Genomic DNA, 25,234 nt, shown 5'->3' on the forward strand with positions numbered 1-25,234 from the left:
CTAATATATAGTTTTATTTTAATTACCTGAAAATTACCTTTGTGGGGTCTATGGAGATTTCGAAAAATTATATAGGGGGCGATGATCAAAAAAGTTTGGCGACCCCTGGGTTACATAAACAAAGCATAGCCTTTATCCATTTTTTGCAGCAATTCCACTTTTTGTTTAATGGACTTTGAAACATACTTTCGCTTTGTAGATCCTTTACATATTAGTAAATATATATCAGAAATTCTATTTGACATAATCGAAAGTTCAAGCTTACTTTTATAAAATTGCTCTAACAGTCTGCAAAAAATAATAAGCCGGATCCAATTCGAAGATTAAGGAACAACGCAATCTGCAACATTAACTGAATTAGATCATTTTAGCTTAGCTTATACCGTCTGTTATACATTAAACACGCATTCGCAAACGTATTTTGTGCATGCCCACACGCATATTCACAGCCGTAAAGGTCTTACGCGCATGCGTCAAGTTTGCAGCTTTGAGGTCCGGATTATAGATCATTCCAGATTATGGGTGTCCGAATTAATGACTTTCAACTGTATATGGAAAAATAAAAAAAAGCTGTTGAAAATTTACAGCAACAGTGATTCTAACACCGGAATCCGAAACCGGAAATCTTTGCACGAGGTGAAATCGGCAAACCTTGATGCTGTGTGCATATAATACAATGAATAATATAATCAATTTATGTATGTAATAATTTAATTCATATAATAAATTATTGCAATAATGGGCTAATCTTTGGAATATGGTAACAGGTAGTTTGGCAACATTTTGGTAAGGCGATAAAGGTTACTAGGTAGGACTTTAGCAATAATCTGAGAAGTACACAGTTCGAATCACAGATTATTTTGTCTCAGAGAAATGAGAGATCATGAGACATGTCATGTGACATTTTCCGGAAAATTCCGATCGTGATTTTAGCTAATAAGCACTTAGAAACAATTTGCTACTAAAGTGGAGAATCACCCACTTATTTGTTTGGTGCTTTCTACAAGAGTAAGAAAAATTGGATTTTTGTCAATTTTCTTTGACTTTTTAAGTGAAAATAGGTCGATGTGTACATGGATAAAGTCAAGAGTGTGCGCAATGCCATTTTTGTGCAATTCTGGGATGATTTTTTTTATAATGAAAATAGGTCGACGTGTACATGGATACTGCGCATGTGCAATTCTTAAAAACGCGCGAAGCAGTGGGCTATTCTGCACTTTCTCCCAGTTTCGCACCTTTATCTTCATCATGATTAAGCACTTTTGTTCCATAAAAGTTCTAGCAAAGTGTAATTTGGCTAGCAGATTGTTGGAAAAAATTTTGAGGAAAAAAAAAAAAAAAAAAAAAAAAAACATGCCTTTACTTTGTGAAAACAAAATGGCATCCAAAAAAATAACTAGCAGGTTGCTGTAGCAGGGTTGGTCGCCAAATTTTCTTCAAAAAATCATTAAGTTACCATAATCCGAAGATTCACCCAATAATGTATATAATAATTTAATTAAATGTATCTAATACGCCTTATTTATTTTGCACTTTGAGTCTGAATATTACGATTTATCTTTTCTGCCCTGAAATTCGCAAAATCCTAAAATCCGCACAACCTCTGGTCCCAAGCTTTGCAGATTTCTGAACTTCTATTGAATAAAAATAATATTGAAAATCCAGTCAATGTATAAAGTTTGGTTAATCTTTAGATTATGGTAACTAGGCGATTTTTTGGCGAGCAACCCTGCTACAGCAACCTGCTAGTTTCTGTTTGGACGCCATTTTGTTTTTACGAAGTAAAGGCATGTTTTTTTTTTTTTTTTTTTTTTTTACTCAACATTTTTTTCCAACAATCTGCTAGTCAAATTACGCTTATGCTAGAACTTTGATGGAACAAAAGTGCTTAATCATGACGAAGATTAGGTGCAAAATTGGGAGAAAGTGCAGAATCGCCCACTGCTTGCCGTGTTTTTAAGAATTGCACATACACGGTATCATCCATGTACACATCGACCTATTTTCACTTAAAAAAACATCCCAGAATTGTACAAAAATGGCATTGTGCACACTCTTGACTTTATCCATGTACACTGCTAAAGTCCTAGCTAGTAACCTTTATCGCCTTACCAAAATGTCGCCAAACTACCTGTTACCATATTCCAAAGATTAGCTCCAATTGTAAATATGAATTCAGATAATGTTTAAATGTACACATACTGTCATGATTTTATGTAACTATCACATGTAACTTGTACAAGACAATGTTTGTAATTAACATATCTATGCTTATACACAGGCCTAGTATGCCCATGTAATATTTATATTTTTACACGAAGGAAATATTCCCTTCTGCCAGGATGACTATTAACACTGTAAGACTTTTACAACAAAGTGAGGTCAGCGGTTGTCTCAGGCGGTGCTCAGTATTGAAAGAAACAATCTGATAAGAAATGGCTGCTACTTGGTTTGTAAATGAGGCCTAAAAGGTTACCAGCGAGGATATTCCGTTTGGCATGAGTTGTAACATTATTGGCAACTTTATCGCCTGCACCGGCAAAATGGAAAAATACCAAAGTTAGATTACATAACTTTTTTACAAAATTTCTTTTTTAAATTACTAACACATTAATATTTGTGTCAAATAAAAATATTTTAAAATTAGAAATAGATGCTCAAAATTAACAGTTGTAAAAATAAAGGCTGCATAAGGACATTTATGGAGACGGGGGGTATAACACTGTTTTTTGGATTTAAGAGAGAATTAGACTGAACACCTTAGTTTGCATATCTTCTGCTGCAAACTCATAAAACTATATTTTTACAATTCAATAAGATTAAAACTCAGACTGGGAGAGGATCCTATTTTGAATGCTCAAGCATTTATTTCTGCATTGTTGTTTAGAATACAAAATAGCATCAACAAGAAATTTTTAAAATGTTAAAAAGTATATTATTACAGAATAATTGCCACTTGAATTAAATTATGAAAATATGAACATATATATATATATATATTACGAAATACATAAAAAATAATCGCTACTTACATGCTATGATGACTACCTAGATATCTCACCACAACCAGCAACCCTTGTAGGTTATACAGATTAACTTTAACATAGGTTATAGAGGGATTCGAACCCGGGCCCTTCGGCATGGCAGTCAGCGATGCTAACCACTATACCAGTTGGGGGGGGGGGCTATAATTAAAACTAAAATGTACTATTAGTGCAAAACAAATAAAAAACTGAAACACATTAAAAATAGCTGGTATTTTAAAAATACAGAGCAACCGTAAAGAATTCACAATATTTACACAAGGTTTGTTATGCTTGTATACGACTCATTGCCAAGTGAGATTGTATATTTATAAAATATGCCCAAATTTTGAGAGAAAACAGATAATATAAAATTTTAGCATTAATTTCCTCAGTATATTTAGTATTAATTCTTCTGCAAAATGGAGGACCAAGCGACAACGTGGGATAAGCCACCATCATTTGGATACCTATTTAGCTGAATTTATTTGGCAGAAAAAACAGGAAATGCCTTTCGATGCTATTTTGAAAACTATTTCCTGCCACTTTCCTCACCATTAACTTCAACGTTTTCTTTTAACAAGTTAATTTTAATTTTTTAATTCATATTTATTATATGGTTTATATATAATATGTATATATTTTTTTTGGGGGGGGGGATTTTGGTTTTTAAGTTTTTGTTCCTTTATAATTAGGGCTTTTATTTTTAAAATAATTTAGAAGCATAAAACAAAAACACCAATGAAGAATTTTATCAGCAAATGTTGATAAGGTAGTTTTCATAGTACGTAAGTACCAAATGATCTTTCAAATGATCCACTTTTTTATACTGATGAGCAATATTTTTTCATAATATGAAAATTAAATGAAAGATCTTAAACCTTGTGGATTAATAAATTCTTTTAAACTTTCTTTGTAGAGAAGGGGAGTGACTGCTGGAGAACAACTCTATATTAACTGAGTAAATATGGGAAAATTTGGGATGTTAAAACGCTTGACTTTTCATGTTTGAAATTTAAAAACAAGTAACAATTTTCTTCTTACATTTCAGCAATTTTCATTTGATATATAATACAGTCAAAAGTCGTTAATTCGGACACCCGTAATCCGGAATGATCTATAATCTGGACCTCAAAGCTACAAACTTTCTGCGCATGCGTCGCTTTCACGCATGCGCACAGGCGTTTACGAGAGCGCGTAAGACCCTTCCGGCTGCGAATATGTTTGTGCGCATGCGTGTTTAATGTGTAACGGAGTTATACGCTAAGCTAAAGTTATCTAATTCAGTTAATGTTTCAGATTGCGTTGTTCCTTAATCTTCGAATTGGATCCGGCTTATTATTTTTTGCAGACTGTTAGAGCAATTTTATAAAAGTAAGCTTGAACTTTCGATTATGTCAAATAGAATTTCCGATATATATTTACTACAAAGCGAAAGTATGTTTGAAATCCGAAATCTGTTTATCAATTTCACGCTGCTCTGCGGCAGAGGGAGGGCAGAAACGTCATTATTAGATTATGATAGATTAGAAAGATTATGTCAAATAGAATTTTCGATATATATTTAATAATATGTAATTTGTATCTACAAAGAGAAAGTATGTTTTGAAATCCGAAATCTGTTTATCAATTTCACGCGGCGGATTGGAAGTTAATCTGTCAGCACTATCCTTATCTTCAGGGCAGATGTTTTTATTTTATTTAGTTTATAATTCCGTACTAAGTGTAGTATTTCATTTTGATGTACTCCGTCTTTGATATGATTTAAATCAAGTTCCTCGTCATTATAATTCGCTTCCGATAGTGAAGAAAGTGACCCAGAGGTTATTGAAAACGAAAACATTTCGATTGACAAATTAGTCGGTATTCTCAACACAGCAATTATAGGACTGGAACAGCGGAACTTTGTAACTAAACAAGAAATTATGTCTGTTTAATAAAATTAAAGAGAAAGTATTATCACATGAAACGAAGCAACTTACATTGAAGGAAATGTTTAATAAAGTAAACAAATAAATATTAAGCTTTTTCTTTTTGTAAATTTTGATACCCTTTAGATCATGATTGTTCTTTATTTCATAAATTACGGTTTCATATTTTTAATTTTGTAATTTCTGCATGCCATCTTACCAGATTTAAACTGATGATCTATAATCCGGAAAAATCGATAATCCGGAATCGCCGAAGTCCCGAGGAGTCCGGATTAACGACTTTTGACTGTATATATTACAAACAAATTTTCTATATACATAAAATATTTTGAATTAATATTGTCATGCTGTATAAGCAATTTATTGATGTCCAAAATGACTTTTGAAAATTTTAAGAAATGGTTTCTAAGTTATAGAACATGCATCAAGAAAGAATGGCTTTCACTTAGCAAAGGGCAGCAGATAAAAATTATCATTGTTTATGTGTATGAAAATATGTATCAATATCATTGTTTCTGTGTATGAAAAATAAATCTGTTAATGATTTACTTAGTGTTGCAGTATGTACATTCTCAAATTCAAGAAAAGGAAACAATAAAAATTAAAAGAAGACAGAACTTGCAATATGAAAACTTCAGTTTCTAATCTCACATTGAAAGAATAATTTATCAGTAAAAGAATTAAAAAAATAAAAAAAGGTTAAATATTTTGTTTCTGTTATTAAATAAAAATATTTACTGATGTCAAATTATAAACTCAAATGCATAAAACACAATTTTCAGTTTCTGGTATAAACAGCAACATTTGAAAAAAGTACACTGCCATTTAAATAAGAAAATAATTTTAAAAAAAAAAAGGCACAGAGAAAATTTTGCAATCTGTACATTACTATAAAATCTCATCATTACCATTTAATTTGATTGATGCAGATAATGGCAAACAAAAACTGAGATAGAAATTTAGCAATTGTTATATAGGGTTAAATCGAGAAAAACATATCAGTGTGAAATTTAACAATAGGCAAAAAAAAAAAAAAAAAAAAAAAGTTGAAATGAGGGTGATTAGACAAAGGTTATTCTCCTTTGTCTAATCACCCTCATTTCAACTCTTTTTTTTTTTTTTTTGCCTATTGTTAAATTTCACACTGATATGTTTTTCTCGATTTAACCCTATATAACAATTGCTAAATTTCTATCTCTGTTTTTGTATCTCTTTCTATCTCTGTTTTGAGGGGGAAAAAAATCCAATTTAAAATTTTATAGGGTACTTGAAACTAATTTCATTTATTATTTTTACAGCATTGTAGAGTCATTACATTATTTTGAAGCAGGAGATGAGAAAAATGTGCAATGCCTTTGCCAGGACTTGAATCCTGGACCTGTCAAATATGCTTCCAATTATACCATGGAAGCATGTTGAATAGAGGGAGAAAATACCTTTTAAAGGGTGACTGAGGATTAGGGATTCCAATCAGTTCTAGTGGTGACGAATTATCATTCACCACCTTCTCACTATAGAATAATTAGGTTATTTTGAAGCAGGAGAAGTGAAAAATGTGCAATGTCCTCGGCGGGACTCGAACCCTAAACCTCTCAAATACGCTCCCAATTACACCACAAAGGCATGCAGATAGGAAGGATAAAATACCTTATAACACTAAATGATACTTTTTGCAAAATGCCATTAAGAACTACAGATAAAACAACTTAATAATCTGCACACATTAAATAATTCTTCTTTATGCTAATAAGCATGATTTTATGAATTGCTGAATGATGACAGTGTGTTCTTGAGTTTTTTATTTTTAGTTATAACAGGTAGGAATCTTAATATTTATTACAAATAATAACACCTTTTTAAGATATTAAATATATTTTACATAAAAAAATGGATATTAGGTACTTTTCTGTTAAATCACTATTACTTATAAATGTGTAACTTATGAGAAGTTATGTGTATACTAATTGAGACATTCTCTTAATTTTACCAAAAGAAAGGATGTTTCCAATGTATTAAACACAAATCTACCATCAAATTTCTTACTAAACAACCGACCATAATTTTGAACTATTCGCATAAAATTTGAACAAGACTAAAAGCAAATCCAATAAAAATGCTTAATGGTTCATCATACCAGTAAATTCAACCATTACACAGTAAAAATTGGAATAGTAATAATAAAAATAAAGGAGAACAATACTTATCACTCTTTCAAGTGCATGCACACATAAGAGGATAGTATTCACTTAGAATTAAAACTCATGTAATTTTAACATGTTGTTTATTGTGCATAAATAATTTACCAGTAAATTTGATAGAAAACTCCTAAATCAATTTTATATGTTAAACCTATAGTTTCCAACTGAAATCATCAGCTTACAGCATGATATTTCACAAATGCAATCGCTGCTAATTCTTTGCAAAACTCCTCCAGAATGATCAATGCTTCCAGAACATTAGATTCTTCAAAAGTTGCATTCTCATTATCATCACTGAGCAAAGCAGTTCGGGTAAGTTTAATTTTTGTTTTGAAGCCTCGGATGTTTGGTACTTCTTTCTGGATGTCTTCAGATACTTGAAGCAAAACTAGAAAAAGTGACCTTGCATCAGAAGCATAAGATATAAGAGGGTTTAAAAGGTATTCATGTAATAAAGGATGTGCAAACAAAGCTAATCTTGAGACTATTGATGTTAACTGGAGATTAATTTCATAAGGCTGTTCTAACATCAGTAATAGTTTATCAAAAATCATGCCCAAAAAAGGACCTTCATAAAAAGACCACCTTGCCGAATCATCCTCAGGTTGCGATTCAGAGCTCGAATCATCTTCTGCACCCAAATGGAGATCTTCTTTTTCAGGAAAATCATCTGGCCACTGAAAATCTGCACACAATACAAGACATTTCAGAAACCTTCCATGAGCTTCCTTGACATAAGCTTGATATCCTGAATCTTCTTCAGATTCACATGATTTGATATCATCAGGCAATAATGCTAAGAAAGACTCAATAACTCGATGTATATAAGTTGGTAGATGTGACTTTCCAGATGGAGAAGAACCAGGAGAATAATCATCGCTATACCTGCTACAAGTATCTTCATCGGAAAATTGCAGCCAACAATCAACAGCAGCATGGTCATAATACTTACGGCCTTCCAAATATTGTAACACTAGATTATTTAAAATATGCTGAGTTGGCCTAAGCAACATTTCTTCAAAGAGTTGTAAATTACACAAGGCTAATGCTACATTTCTTTCACTATCACGACATCTATCTATTAAAATTTCTTTGAGACTAGGACTTGACTGTTCAGAATATTCATAACTGTCACTATTTTCACCTAGCAGAAATATTCCAAAAGTATTGATCAGTTTAGAAGAAATTATATTTCGCATCGAACATGTTATCAACGTAGTTATGAACAGCAAATCATCATCATTATCACTTTCCATTAAACAGGGATATATATAAACTTGAAGGAAATCTGTTCTAAAACAAACAGCTAAATTATCACTTATAACAGGATGTGCTGTTTCTATTACAGAATCAATAAAAGAAAGTTCCTGCAAATAACATAAGTATTTTCTTTTTTCTGGCAAAATTTTAGTACTGTTTTGCCCTTCTTCAAGATTAGGAGTTTCAAGATCATGAATTTTTAGAGTTTTGGGGATATTTTGATACAAAGAAATAATATGCCAGGTAAGGACTGTACTCAGGCAACTAAAATTTGCCACAGTCATTGCTGCACTGTCATTTGCACAACTGCATAGTGTTTTAAGGCACTCCCTAGCTTTTACAGATATGTCATTATCTGGGCTTTCATACAACTTGAGAAGAGAGGAAATTAAAGCATATTCCTTAGCCACAGCAGCTGCTTCCATCTTAGAATCACTATCAACAGTAGATTCTATTTTAGAATTTCTTCGAGATCCAGGCTCACCATCAGCAAGGAAACAATTGACCAGATGAGGATTTTCTTTTATTTTATCACAGATGCATTGCAAAAAATTCATCTCTTCACTTTCAGTAGGCCCAGCAAAGACCTCGCCACACAGTTTTATAAAATTCTGGATAGGTATATATACACTAACGTGAGGTGTCAAAGATTGCTGCATAATCTTTAACATTTTTGTAACAAATATGAACATGTACCTCTTCATTCCCGGTGGCACATCAGAAGACCCTAACACACACATTGTATCCAGCAGTTTGTGCTGCATAATATATTCCATACAGGGACCAATGTTTCCCATTTCAACTTCTTTTTCTTCTTGCTCTAAGATGGATAACATTTCCATTAAATGCCCAGGAATAGATGTCAATTCAATTGGTACTTTATTTGAAGCATTTTTTCCCGTGTAAAACTTAGTGACCGATTTCCAGTGCCAAACAAAATCTTCCTGAAGAGGAAGAGGTGGTGCCAAAGCATCCACAGCATTATACAATGCATTTGTGAAACGGCTAAACATATTTACTTCACATTAATAAACATAAGATGAATGTGAAAAATCGTACGAAATGATATAAACTCATTAAACATTTTAAAACACACTATTTAAAAATTCCTTTCATAAATTAAAAGAGTTCAATAAGGTTTGAAATTCTGGTGTATAAACATATTCTTTGTAGCCACAGGTGGGAAACTCAAGACGTGTCACTTATCGGTCCTAAACAAAACCTACAGTATATTAATCTGGAATGCACAGGAAGCGATCGGGTTTATCCTGACCTTTAACGAGTGTCATCGCGAAGAAGACAGAATCAAAATTTTTTATATTCAAATTTATACTTCTAATCGTCTATAAATAAACATTACCATAGACTAGTACTTATGAAAGTGGTAGTAGCTATCATTGCAAGCTAATTTAAGGTAAGGAAATTATCTCCTTATTATAAATGCATATTAGCTGTTATTTTTAATTTATTTTATTTACTCATTTAAAATATTACATTTTACCTTGATCACAAAAAATGTAATATAAAATTTATCAAACGAGCATAAAAAGAATGAGCGTTTTAATAATGATTGTTGCTTTGTCCATTAAAATTGAAAGAAATACATATTCTAACTGACTATGCTTTCCGTAAATTTTGTAAAGGCTAAAAAGAAAAAAGTAATTTATTATCTAAATCTTTTTGTTCTACTTTATGCCTGAGCATTTGGCAACAACATGCATGTATGCAAATATACATACTTTAGAGGCGCATACGTTATATGGCTAGATTGTAAATTGTAAGTAAATAATTTTCTTTCTGATAATAATGTGTAATTTTACTTTAGTAATGAACACGAGAGAGTGTAATATTTCGTAGATTTATATTCTTTAATTCTATGCTTCTCTATATATTTAAATTTCGTCAGGTTGTTCTGTGATTTAGTTAAATGCCGTAATTTAAAGACCCAGCGTTATGGGATGAAAGTCAACATTCCAATCATATCCTTCAAAGATTCTAAAAACTGCACTCTTTCATTAAATGACTTGTTTTCTTAGTTCAGATAAATTAATTATTTATTACCCTGACTACTAAATAACTGTTTAATCAGTTGATCGCCCACTTTTAGACAGATTATGGGAGCGGGATTTGTCTGCTTAATTCAAATTTATATTAAATGTTTGATGTACCGCGAGGTATTGCATGCTTTAATTTTGTTTAGTGATCATGTGGGAAGCTTTTTCGGTATGGCATATGTACAGAATCTGTTTAATATTGTTGAATTTTTACAAAATTGAGAGCGACCTTTAAGGTGCAGTGTTAAAAATTTTTTTTTAACCGTGTTACAGAGTTATAATGTTTTATTACGGCTGGCTACTAAATTTATCGTATTTCGTAGCATTTGATTTGTTTTATTTACTGGATATTTGGTTGTTAAAGGAAGTTTCTTGAATGTTTAGATTTCTCATAGTTGAAAAAAATCTCATATTTTTGCGGGAAAAAAAAAAAAAAAAAATCTATAAGCTGCATTCGAAATTATAATTTTTCTGGTGCTAGTTGTTATTTATCTGTTGTTGAATGACATAAAATTATTCATTATCTTGTATATGAGTTAATAATAGATGTATTAATACAAATTACATGTTGGAGGATGCAAATAACTAAAGTATAATAAAATTAATAGAAAACAATATTTTAATATCTTTGATTTCTTTCACTGACTATTTAATTTTATATTCCATTTCAAAATTTCATGTATGGTCAACAATTTATAGTAGAGCCCTGAGTGCTCAAAATTTTTTATTAATTGCAACTGAATTTCAAAATGTAAAATTTGCAATTAATGATAAATTCTTTTCATAAGTCAGATTTTTCATTAATCAGATCTTTCTTTCCCTATCTCCTAAGCTTATTGTTTCAGTTTGATTGTACATAATTCAAAATTATTAATTAGAATAGAAAATGTATATTAATTATTTCATTAGCTGTTTGAAAATTTAAAATTTAGTACCTTCTGAATTAGTATATTTTATTGTATTTTTCATTTTCCTTTGAACACTGTTAAAGGTTGTTCTGTGATTTAGTTAAATGATCATATATTAATATATCATATATTAATAAATATATAATCATATATTAATAAATTTAGCTGTTTATTTTGGAAGTAATGCTATTAATTTTTTAATTTTTAATTTTTTATAATTTTTTCTTAAATTTTGATATAATGAGGTGATTTTAATATTTTTGACAGTTATCTCTTACAATATGGTCATATATTCAAATATGTAAAATTGCAACTAAATCTCCTAGGATAATAAATATAAATCTTAAAGTAAAAAATACTTTTATATCAGTAAAAATACTTTTTGTAAGCATTTATAAATAGCATAAAATATTTTCCCTGTATTTTTATAATTTAAGCTTACTAATCTGGAAAACATAAGAATGTTAAGATAAGGATTATCACAATTATTTTATAAAATTTTATTACATTGAGGTGTTTATCATTACACATTCATCACAAAGTAAAAAATTATGTGTAATTTGTTGGCAACTTCAAAATGTTGTCTGTGCTGTTTATATAAAGAATATAATCTCTTAAAGATTTCACTAAAAATATTTATTAGAAAATATCTAAAAGATATTTATTAGTTTTTTAAATGGTAAATAAATATCTGACTTTATTGACAGTATTGAAATTATAGAAATAATTACTCAAGGTAATCAAAATAAAATATAAAAGGCATAATTTTCAATTTTTGGAAGATATTTTGCTATATTCAGTTTACAGTTGGTAAGTGAAGTATATCAAGATCTTTTGCATTTCTTTTTGGAAAATTAAATGGAATTAATGCAAGTTCCGTATTTTCCATTCAAAATTGGTACTTATTTTTTAGCATCCTTGGCTCCAGGATTTTTGCATCCAGTATAAAATGAACATAATATTTCAGAGTAAAATATATCTTTATTTAGTTGTTGCTTGTAGTAGCAGCTTAGCTAGTTACATCCAAAACTCAGTACCTAAAGGGCTGCTTGTGTTGCTTGTGCTTGGAGCTGGCTCTGTTTGTGAGAGACAATTAATTTCAAGTTTAAACAATTAATTTCAAGTTAAATAGTTTTTATTAATTTCAAGTTCACAGAGGTCTGTTTCTACATTAAAGAGAGAATATTAATCTTTAAGTATGAACTACAATGTAGAAAACTGTATGAAAAGAGGTGGATTTAAAAGAGGCATGCAAGTAAGTCATAATCACAAGAGGGCTCATATTCCAAGGAGCCTTCAATTCATTAATTAATGTTTAGAAAATAATAACCAGTTACAATGAGGGAACTCCCAAATTCACAGTTATATAATTATGAATCTTCAACATATTAAGAGAAAAAAGATTTGTAAAGAGATGTAGGAAAATCTTTTTTTAGAAAAAGAAATTTAATATGTTCCTGGTTGTATGATCTCCAAGATAGTAATATCCATCAATGTATTTCAGACTTTTTCCATTAGTGACTCTTTTGATTAGATAAAAATCTTATGATTTGAATAATGACCTAATTTATGGAAAACTGAAGCATGTTTATAATGAGATTTATAGTGTCTAATATGTACGTTAAGTGCATATTTCACACACTTTTTTTAATTCTTTGTGATATTAAAAGGCAAAATATCTTTTAGTGTATGATATAGTATTCTAATATATTCTTTATTCTAGTTCTTAATTATTTATGAAAAATAGAACTTTGAAGTGCTTCTCTTGCATGGAATCAAAGGCATTTGTCTCATGTAGTCTAGAGATATGATCTTTAACATATTGAGCTAATTATTTGGAAATTTCATGGTCAATTCTGAACAAGTACACTGTATATTTTCAATATTTCTCAGCCTTTAATTTTCTTCTCTCTTAATCCCAGCTCGAAAATTATTCAATAATTGAAGTAAGCACCAACTGGGGTTTATCAATTGGAGATTTTTTTATCTTCTTCCTGTACTTTTCAAGCATATCCTTATATACTTAATTGTCAGTGGCTGGTTATACATGGTATATTTTCACGTATTGCTTCTATATTTCTTCTGTTTCTCTAATGGGACCTATACTTTTTGTATGTATTCCATCATATGCATGCATTTATTTATGTGGGAATAAAATTAACATGGAGTTCTGGTGCTGAAGCAGCTTTTGTTGAAGTATAGTTATAATTAACCAATATGTTTCTCGGAATTAATCACACTTATTCAAATGTTTAATCATCTTCATTGCAATTAGGATATATTATTTTTGGTGTCTTATGATGTTGCAAAATCTTTACTTATTGCAATATGAAATCGATTCAGAGTTTTACTAATTATTTCTGCTATTTTCATTGATTAGATTGTTTGACATTATAGTTAAATGTAAAGTACTGCCCTGTATTGTCTCAGGGCTTATTTTTTTACTTTTTTTTACTTTTATTTATGGGTAGTGTGTTTGTGGCATACTACCCATACATGTAAAAAATATTGGCAGAGGTTCAGGTGTTTCAAGTTGTTTGTTAATGTTGGGAAATTATATCAACATATTTTTTCATGTGGTGTTTAAAAGGCATATTACCTGATTCTTGCTTTAAGGAAATATTGAAATTTTTATAGCCAGTAACTGGATATAATGGAAGAACTGGTTATTAAAAATTTCAACTGTTTTAATGTTGTCTAAATGATGAAAATATGCAATCTGTCACTAATGAAATGATATTAAAAAAAATGACTTAAACACACATATGGTTTATTGCTTCAAAATAAGTATTCTGTAACCCAATGTACTGATTCCAGCATTGCTGTTATTCTTCATCGTAATAAAGCAAGATGTTGTTCAAAGCTCTTGTTGCAGCTGCTGGACATTTTTCACCCGTTTCAGAATGACATTTTTAAATGAGTTTTGAGTTGAGCAGAAAGAAATCACACATAACCAAATTAGAGCTGTATGACGGCTCAGTGCTGTGATATTTTTTGAGTTAAAAATTCTCTTGTATGACCCAGGTACTGCTGTGGTAAAGGAACTTCGTACTTCCAATTTTAAGACGGATGCATACAAATCATTTATCAAACACTCGAGCATCTGTAGGTAAAATGTTTACAGTTTGTTAGAATGTTTACATCTGTAGGTTTACATTACTGTCTCAGTAATACAAAATCCTTGTGAACAACTCTCTTTGAAATTGGAGGGAGGGGACATGAATTTCATTCTTGATTTGCTCTGAGCTTTTTTTTTTAGTAAGGTTTTTGAGAAGTGTGCTGCTGTGAACTTTGTATTTTTGAGTGTGGGATTAAATATTCAAAAACCATTTTTTTTTCCTAGCTTTCCTTTTTTGCAGATATTTTTGGATTCACTTCTTTCATGACCCAAGAGCTCCTTAAAAATTGACAAACAGTTGTTTCTTTTCTTTTCAGACAAATTCTTTGGGACTGGTTTCATGTGAATTTTTCTTATTTGCAGATCCTCTCTATTCTCTTTGATTATGCATTCAGACATTAGTTCACATCCAGTGCAGGCTTCACATGAGCCACCCTGTTCTGAGAAATAATATGTCCTGTTTGTTCTCATGTTGTCCCATCGATCCGTTGTGATACTGGAAAACCTGAGTTGAAGAAGAAATAACATTTCCATAAACCATCCTCTGCATTAGCAGTATTTCACAACCACATCTTCTGTTTCTTGTGCATAATGGTGTTCAAGATTGCTGTGCATTTTCACACTGACAAAAAAATTACTATCTCTTTTACAACCATATAATCTACTACAAAGTCTTGGATGCAACTGAGGATATCATGACTTTTCTTCACTGCATAAAATATTATATTCTAGACAGCCCTAGTGTGTCTAGTATGCCTGATTACTCTTGGAAGGCACAAATGAACCAACCTAAAATCCTGTGTTTTATGGAGTCTTAGAAACTGCCCTGTAACTAATCAGAACCCTGTTTTTTTCTTCCATAAATAAGGAATGTCGGCACTGGGGCGTATGAGAAAGGTCTGTGTATAAGGCAGAGCCTGAGACTTTATTAATTGGGCTCTGTGCTTGTTGAAAAAGAAATTTACTTAAGTAGGTGCTGTGAATTTAGGGAATTATACAAGCAGTTTAGTAACCTATTACTGAACACACAAGATGAGGTCTCATTATTTTTCCCAGTAATGAACTTCAAAATTTTTGTCAGTTCTTTTCATGTATTCTTATAACATTTCAATTTTCCAAATAGCATTGTTATGCATGCTAGTTTTCCTTACTTTCTTAGAATGCAGCAAATTTATATGATTCCGTAAGATATCCATTCATTAGAACTCTTAAGAAAAGTCTTGTTTCATCAGCATTGCAGGTATCAGGTCTGTAAATATTTTAAAGGGATTTCGGTTCTAACAGGAAGACAAAAACATGAATTTGATATATGTGAAACGTTAATTTAAAAACTCTGTGTTTTTTACCATAGTTTAGTGTCTTTGTTCCTTAAAAAAAATGAAAAGAGAATAGGGATTTTTCTTCTTGAAAAGAATTCTGATGTGTATACCACGTGACTTCCGTGTATGGAATATTAAATTATGCGCATTTTTCATGCATTTCATTTAAAGATAGTGAATTAACAGTTAACGAATTTTGAATTAAATCCACTTCATTGATAGTGCATGAACCACAATAGAATAAATGCACTCTTTAAAGATCACTATATTTATTTACCATAGCGACACTTCGGCACTAGGTTCACTTAACAGCATTACATCTCATTCATTTTATAACTCAGAGCTCAAAAATTATATCATCTGAAGAGTTACAAGTTCTGTTCAAATGCTATAATAAATCTAAAATGATGTGTAAAATAAATTAAGCAACTAAAAACGAAACATTTTTTCGGAGACACTTCAGCGCTTGCACTACGAATTAATTCAGTTCTCACTTCGCGGCAAGGCAGAAATATGTAGAAAAACATAAAAGACCAAGTATAGTTAAAAAAAAAATGCACAATTTACAAACATATAACAATAAAGAAACAGCTCACTGAGCCCAGTAACAGAGTGGATATATACATATATTTATATACTTTTGGTGCGGCCGATTGCAATCAAAATGGGAGGTGCACATCTACATGTTATAGCAGTCCTATATACAAAATTTCAACGTTCTGAGGCTACTCATTTCTGAGTTATGCGAGATACGTACGTATGTACAGACTTCTCGAAAAAATCTCTTTAGAATTCATTTTAAATCAGTTTTATAATTTTTTTGGGGGGAAAAGAGCCCTTTATTCTATCCTTACGTACAGATGTCATCGTTTGCAAAAACATCGTTCAATTGCATTCGATAGCGGTCAAAATGGATATTTTCTTCGAAATATGATACCCGAAATTTTTCGCGATTACAATACTTCCTTTTTTACTTCGTACAAGGAAGTAATAAAAGAGAAGCATATTTTAGATTCTGTTGAAATAGCTGAAACTTTTCTATAGCACTAATCGGTTTAAAGTTTTAGAATTTAAAAATTCCTATTTTCCCCAATTTTTTCATATTTAGAATGTGGGCATTTTCCTCCATAAATTATTTTAAATATCATATGTACAATGTTTTTTGACAACATTCACGTTTCAAATCATGGAGAACAGGTAATAACTTGCTCTGTGACTTTAATATAGCTTTGTTTATTTAATTAATTTTGAATGAATCGAAAGAATCTCAATTTTGAACTATTGATTCTGGCTGATATATTGATTTAATTGATAGCTTAAATGAACTTTTCTGTTAATGAACGTGGACCGTAGTTCAATATGAGATGTCTCTTGTGTATTATTTGATTTCTAATATAACATAATCAGTTTTCTGAATTCATACCAACGCTGTCTGGAAATTTGCTGGAAATCGAGAACAACTGCATTGTTTAAAGGGGGGAAAAATAATAATAATTCAAGACCTATAGTCTAAATCTGCTTGTGATTTTATAGGTAGTCGGAACACACTTGAGAAATTTGGTTGTGTGATTTTTTTTTTAAAGAAGCATTTAAAACATTTGTTTCGTCCACGTATGACGTATGCATTTTTGCAAGACTCAAACCAAATCATGGTAGTCTAATTTCCGTATATACATTAGTGTGCAAAACTTCAGCAACAGATTTATTTTTCAACATATAATCTTGAACCATTTTTGCGATCAGCGGAATGAAAAGCTAAGTCAGTAGAAAGGTGACGCATATGCAAATATCAGCACCATGACTTCAGAAGGTACTTCCCCCCCCCCAAAAAAAGGGGGACAGTTCTATATCTCTCGTTCTACTGTGCCGATTGACAAAATTCAAATTGCGTTTTTCATGTCTCGAAAGCGCGACTTAGGATATATATTAGATTTATTTATAGCATTGTTCTAACATAGGTATTTTGAAACAAAATAAGACTTTTTTTTGAAATAACATACCGATTTTTGTCCATATTTCGATTCTACGATTCAAATTACGCCTAGATATTGAATTTTGTAAAATTTGGTGCGAAATTTACGGAAAAATTCAAAATTTATCTTGACGCAATTTTTTTCAGTTTGCGCAAAGAATGATTCACTTGGCGAACTGCTTAATATATGGCAACTTATTTTCCTTTCTCTTCCATTATGCCGGAGATAAAAAAAAAGCACCTTGTTCCTAGCTTTTTACATTGAGCATGAATGGGAGGAAAAAAAAAAAAGTACGAATCCTGCCAAATTCATCAGCAGTGTTCTCGTGATTATTTGTTATCACTATCAGTCTGTTTCCGAATGTCTCGAAATGCGTTTTAAATATTGATTCTATGTAGTTCATGAACGACAGATTCTTGAAAAATTTCAATGCGTGTTTAGTCAGTGCCTTCAGAGTGTATCATTGATGTAGGGGTAACTGAACCCCCCAAAAAAGTTCTTTCAAAGCAGAGCGATGAACTTTAGAAAGTTTGAGAAACTATAGTATAAATAAACTTTCGATTTTTTCCCTCTGTTTTTCTTTAAAACTTTTATGTTTAGTTTATTTGGGGCAAGAATTTGTCAACGTTTGTCTGACGACAGTCAGCATCATGGTCATCTAACGATATCGGTTGCGTAGGTTGACCACGAGATCGTCCTGTGCGTTGTTGGTGGTTTAACTTATTGAGAAACAAGCTGCTCCACTTCGCCCACCGCTTATGCAAATTAGCATTTAAATCGCCTAATATGAGAGTAATGGCGAGTGGCTTTGGTAAGTTTCGTATCTTGATTTGTGGCAGTTACTTTGCGTTCGAACTAACTATAGTTTCGCGTATGTCTTTTTTTGAAATCTTCGTAGTCTGTAGTAAGCCCTTTACAACAGGGGTTTTACAGAGTTGCCTCGTCTCGAACACATCTTGTGGATAACCGCATGTAGGTGGACACCTTTAAAGAGATACAAGATAAGAAGTTTTAAAGAGATATGAAGGGCTAAAAACAGGCAAATGTGGAATATTTTTAGCCATATAATTACATAGTAAAATATCGGAATTTTCGAGAACATTTTAATCTACATACTAGTTTTTAAAATCAAGAAATTATTACGGAACAGAAACAGAAAATAGGGTCATTATACGATATTACATATAGTCATCAAGGCAGGATTTTGTTTGTAAGCATCCACTGTCCGCATATCGAATATTAAAAAAAAGGGGGAGAGTGTGGGACTTTGTTGAGGGTGACCCCTTTGAAAATAATGCATATTTTAAGTGAATTTTAAATGTGAGAAAGTAACAACTTTAGCAGAATAGTTTGGGCTATATGTTGTGTGTCGGGTCTGAAAGCGCTTTTTGGGGAGGTGGGCAGGGAATTGTTTAAGGCTCGCGGAATCTTCCTTTTCCGTAATGATTGCATGATTATTATTTATATCAGGATTTTAATATCTGCTGTTTCTTATTGGTCTGCGTTTTTTCAAAATTACAAGAAACAATTGCAAATTTTGTTGAGAAATCACCTAGAAGTTTTAAATGTATATAGGTTCACAAGAAATTATACCCTAATGTTTTAATTCTAAAATCTCATGATAAAATCTTCATCGCCGTGCTATGCTCTGTAGTAACTGCGAAATAAAGAATAAAAAGTTTTGGTTCTAATTATTTCTTACAATTCAAGCATTTAAATTATCTAGAACAATTTTACGTAATTTTAAACTGCAAAGGAATTTTTGTTTGCATGATAATGTTTTCAGCATTTTACTATCATTATGTGTTAATGCAGGAGCTTGCACTTTATCCCCACGATCACGTCGCTTATTCCATAATTATAAAGAAGAGTACTTTAGTGCCGTTTATTTGTGCTCAGACAAAATTTTTTTTAGGCGAATTTAAATCAAAGATTCACACTGCTTGAATTTCAATAAAGCATTTATGGAAAAATTGAGTAAGCTGACCCTACAGGCCAAACAACCGTGATGTTTTCGAAATTATACAATAAGTTAAATGTTGTGGAAGTGAGAGTGAACATCTAAGGAGACATTGATTTAGATGTGCAGCGAGTAGCAGCAATTAGGAATGGAATAATGTTAAATGAATTTAGTACTTTTGTGTAATGAAACTCGAAAACTCTATCAAACATCTGTCAGAAATAAAATTGGCAAGATAAGACTTAGTGTAAGCCACTCTGCCCTTCTACTACGAGTATTTCTGCCATCCTGTTTTTCCGAACTGTGCCTGTAGCCAGAGCTTAAACTGCGCCTGAATCCACCAGAGTCCAACTCCGGTACTTCTCAATTTTTGAGATAAATCATAATTTTAGATGGAGCGCATCAGAAAGCCCTAAATAAAAGGGACTTCTTTTATGTAAGTGAACCACAATTTCAACAGTCATATTTTATTTTAATAACAAATATATGCCTTAAAAATCGATTCTAACTTCTGAATGCTGGCCTGTCTTTCCCTCGGACAAGTTGAGTCTTTTAAGGAAAGAAAAGCCTCCTCCCACATGTCAGAGGCTTATTCTCCAGGATGCGCAATGAATTTATAAAAGCGGATAAATTTCTCGTTCCTGAATGTAATTAAAGTGATCACCTTGGTAGTGCACGTGCCTAATGACTCTTTGAACAGACTACAGAACTCTTTGAACCGATATGACCAAACTTGAGGACCACTACTATGACTTGTACAGAGGAGTCTTACGTTTAATCTCACGTTGTCATCGACTCGTCAGAAAATCTCGGACTTTTCCCTCTTTATTTTCAAAGCTGCACTTTTCTGTTAAAATTTCCTTCCATATCCTCATACTGTTTATAGAATTCTCACTATTTTCCGTAGTGACGCGTTAATCGTTTTATCCTTTTTTCATTGGTGTACTGCGGGGAAAAAAAAAAAAAAAAAAAAAAAAAGAATGGTTTTTGTATCTGTTATCCCATGAAAATAGTACGTTAATCATATAAACAGAGTTTCAATTCGGACGAAGAATCGGCTGAGCTGCTTCTCAGCTTTGGAGTGGAATTTTAATTCCAGCCCAAATAAGACAAAGTTCGATATTTTACTTGAACTATTTAAAATCAATTTAATAATTTATTATTATGATATTGCTCTAGATTTATTATTTGTCGCTTTACTTTTATTTGAATTTAAATTTAATTACTTTATAAGGTATTTCTCCCGCCTTCTTAGCATGCCTTCATGGTGTGGTGGTCAGCACACTCGTCGTGTATTCGAGAGGTCTGTGGTTGGAGTCCCGGCGAGGGCATTGCTCATTTTTCATCTCTCCTGCTTTCAAAAAAATCCTAATGACTCTACAGTGGCGCCCGACTTAAAAAGGTGATGGATGATGATTCTCCATCACCAAGATTTGGCGACAGGGTCCCCTAATCCGCAGTCGCCCTTTAAAAGGGGGGCGTATATAAGGTATTTCTCCCGTTTCCTTAGCATGCGTTCGTGGTGTAGTGGTCAGCACACTCGCTGCGTATTCAAGAGGTTCGTGGTTGGATTCCCGGCGAGGGCATTGCTCATTTTTCATCTTAAAGTATTTTCATAGCTATGAGATACTCTCGTAACAAAAAAATTTCGAAATTATAATGATATAATTTGCGCTCATTTATGACTATCAATAATTTCTTTGTCACAAATAGTTATTATGAATTTAAATGCTATTCACAATAAAAGTTTCTTTTAATTCTAGTGACTGCTCTTTATTTTTTAGTGAAAATTGTCTGGTATGACCCTCTCTATTTGTGTACGAGAAATATTTTTCTGGATTTAGGGCATCTTAACTTCCGTTGTGAAGGTGACTTTATAATATTACTGTAGTTGCAGTTAAAGTATTAGTGTACTTGTCTAAGTGATTCTATGGTTAAGACACAATAACACGCCGAATAAATACTAATTCAGAAGTCAAACAACAAAAATCAGCGTTATATTTACAAAATTTTCACAGGACTAGTTTCGATGGTTTTACCGAACCACCATCTTCATTGCGGTTTTGCAGCTGAAGATAGTCCAGGCTTTCTTATCTTATCTAATCATTATTTCCTATCTTGTTCATTTGCGGTTTTGCAGCTGAAGATGGTGGTTAGGTAAAACCATCGAAACTAGTCCTGTGAAAATTTTGTAAATATAACGCTGATTTTTGTTGTTTGACTTCTGAATTGATTCTATGGTATTAATGTAGGTGCTGCACAAGACAAGGAAAGGCCTTATTAGAATCAAAGTTGCAACAACAATTTATCTAAGATTTATTTGAATTTTAAAAAAAAAATGGTATTATTGTAATCTTTGTTCATTGATGGCCGAATCTATAAGTCTCATGAATTCAAGTAAATTTATTTATTCCTAGTGAAATTTATCAGTTTCTTTCTACCTCCTTGCACCCCCAGTTTTTGTTTACATTATTTTGCAAATAAAGATGTCGGATAGCATTTTGTAGATATATATTAATAGTCTTTTGGTTGATAGTTTACCTTTTGCGTGTATTCGGGATTGTTATCAGCGAGTTTTTGGAATGTTTGTAATATTTGTATTTACGATTGCTTTCATAATATATCATTGCAGAACGAAGCAGGTAAAAATATGCCAATGTAATCGCAGACGGCTTTTGCTCCGCCCCGCCTTTACTTTTCTAGCTGTTTCAAATCGTGTCATAATTCGGAGAAAATTGAGGGTGATTTTCCGAGACGCGTATTTAATGAGAGATTCTCAATTAGCTGCTGGATATCGATTATCGATTTTTTCCATTGATTTCTGTTCTGAAGCGCAGAAAATTCCGTAATCATCAAATACATTTCGTGCCATTAAGTTTTTCGTAAACTGCCTTTTTCGAAATCTTCTGCAGATTTTGTTGATTCTTCCTGTCTCCCGCCAAACAAATAACTTGCTTGTTTTCTTTGATTTCAGATGTTTGCTGTAATGAATTCAAGTAGCAGAAGTTATTCTGTCCTTGCTTGATGTACTCGTAGAAGAAAATTTAATAAATAATTCTTAATGTTCTAAGTTTGAAAGGCAGTGAATGTGCGGTCTATGTAAACGATGTTTATAGTTGTATCTAAATATATATGGCTTTGATATGCAGACAGATTAAAGTGAGTTATACATTTTGTCAAAATTTAATCATAGATTGACTTCAGTCTTATAGGTAAGTTCTGTGCAGATTTTCAGAGAATTTTTTATTTGTCTCAGTTCTTTAGGAGAAAAGATATTCTGCTCCATTTTACTGGAAATAATCACTAAAATCAACGAAATGAAATAATTAAATTGTACGGTTACTATTATTTAAATAACCAGTTATTTTATAGTTTCGGCCTGTACTATAATTTCTCCTGTCCGTTTCCTCACCAGAATACAAATTTAGTTACCGATTATTAAAGCTGAGGTTTTTGGATTGTAAGACAGAGCATGTTTCTGCCTGCCGCGACATGTTACGTTAGTTCTGCCAGCTCTTATAAGTTGTATTTATTCGGCTTTGCGTCATTGCTGCCAACATTTAAATTTGATTACGTTCTGAGCTAGCTTAGTTTAAAATTTAATTGTATAATCGTTGACTACTAGCCTACGTCTTAAATTTGAATTTGACTCTTACTTTAGTTGCATCGCCACACGTTGTGATTGATTCTGTTAGTACACTCATGTCCATAAATTAAGGATAATGCAAAATAAGGCAAAGGAAGAGTTAGAAGCAAAACAAATTTGACTTATTTGTAAAGCTTATTTATTAAACAAAAGGTAAAGAGCAAAAAAAGATGCTATATGTTTGATATTATTAAAAAAATTAGCGATTTTTTCTCCCTGAAGCAAATTACAAAAAACAACTATTTACAAAAAATCAATTTGGTATGATTGTTAATACATTGTATGTCTCCCAGACGATGCAATACAGTCCGTACAACGCCTAGGCATGCTGAGTATCAAATTATCGATCTGATCTTGGGGGATATTACACCACTCAAAAAGCAATGCTCTCCGAAGTTCCGGTAGACATGTAGGAGGAGGTTGACGGGCTGCAACTCGTCGGCCAAGCATATCCCACACATGATCTGGTACTGGATTCAAGTCCGGTGAGAATGCTAGCCAGTCCATACGGGTGATATCCTCCGATTGAAGGCATTCGCTTATGATGTTTACCCGGTGAGGACGGACGTTGTCATCCATAAACACAAATTGTGTGCCCATGGCGCCCCGAAACAAACGTACATGTTGTTCCAGAATGACGTCTCGATAGATTTGGCTTGTCATGGTTCCAATTTGAACATGCAGGTCAGTCCTGGAACCCAGAAAAATTCCATCCCAAACGAGCACTCCTGCACCACGGTAACGGTGTCGTTCAATGATGTTTTCTTGGTGGTAACGGGTACCTGGAGCTCTCCATATGAAAGTCCGACGAGAATCAGATTACAAGCTAAACCTGGACTCGTCAGAAAACATCACACAAGCCCACTGTTGCGGTGTCCACAATGCATGCTCTCTACTCCAGGCTAACCGCAGGCGACACTGAGTTGTAGTAAGTGGAACGCATCTGACAGGTCTATGAGCATATAGACCAATCTGCCCTAAGAGTCTGTACACGGTGTGCCTTGAACTTGTCGTACCAGTGGCTGACGAGACAGGTCTGAGGCTGCTCTCCGCCTGTTTCTTTTGGCAGTAACTGCCAAATACCGGTCCTCATTCGGCGTTGTAACTCTGGGCGACCTGTGCTGTAACGTCTACTCACATTACCATCATCTTGGAATCGTTGCCAAAGCCTGGAGATGACACTCTGGGCAATTCCAAGTTCGTCAGATACTTCCAGTTGGGTACACCCACATGACAGACGGCCGATAATTCTACCACGTAAAAAATCATCCAAATGCGTCCTTTGTATCATAAGTATTCGGTTATTGCACTGAAATGCTTATAAAGCGCCTGCGAACAATTTTACTTCTTTGCCTGTATTCCTTATATATCACTCTCTTACACTCTCCTCATTGTCACGTACCAATCGGTGTAATCTGGTTGCTTCCTGAAATTCGCATATGATTCTTGAAGATGTGTGTAGTGATTTTACAGGTGATATATTTATTTTAGAGTTCGATTTCCGCGTGACTCCGAATTATCCTTAATTTATGGACATGAGTGTACAAGAATGTGCACTTAACGTTAGACAGCGATAATTCGCTCTACGTTTGTTAGGGTTTTGGGCTATTTAACTCTTACCAGACTATGAAAAACCCTGCAAAGTAATAAAAAGAAACGAAAAAAACAACAGTTATTGCAGCTTCCATTAAAAAAGAGGAAGAGAGAGGGAAGCACGAAATAGTTGTGAGAGAAGACTTAAAATACCTTTCGAGAAACACAACTGTAATTAATATCATTGGTTAATATTGATAGTTTTGTTAAATGTATAGAATTATTTCACAGACTGAAGGAATTCTCTCCCC

General features: G+C 32.4%; 2 protein-coding genes across 2 annotated transcripts in view; one reads left to right on the forward strand and one right to left on the reverse strand.

Moving 5' to 3' along the window:
• Window positions 1-6,125: 6,125 nt before the first annotated feature.
• On the reverse strand, window positions 6,126-9,797 carry LOC118191746 (FHF complex subunit HOOK interacting protein 2A-like). Its single transcript, XM_035362590.2, has one exon. It carries the CDS (start codon window positions 9,423-9,425, stop codon window positions 7,326-7,328), a length of 2,100 nt encoding a protein of 699 aa, XP_035218481.1. The 5' UTR covers window positions 9,426-9,797; the 3' UTR covers window positions 6,126-7,325.
• Window positions 9,798-10,120: 323 nt separating this feature from the next.
• LOC118191747 (protein kinase C and casein kinase substrate in neurons protein 1-like) overlaps window positions 10,121-25,234 on the forward strand; it is a 148,111-nt gene continuing 132,997 nt past the window's right edge. Inside the window, exon 1 of the mRNA XM_035362593.2 lies at window positions 10,121-10,189. The gene's annotated coding sequence lies outside the window, so the exon portion shown is untranslated. The remainder of the gene's footprint in view (window positions 10,190-25,234) is intronic.

The sequence above is a fragment of the Stegodyphus dumicola genome, chromosome 2 (assembly GCF_044657685.1).
Source record: "Stegodyphus dumicola isolate Sdum_Otavi_A_Nest chromosome 2, ASM4465768v1".
NCBI lineage: Eukaryota > Metazoa > Arthropoda > Arachnida > Araneae > Eresidae > Stegodyphus > Stegodyphus dumicola.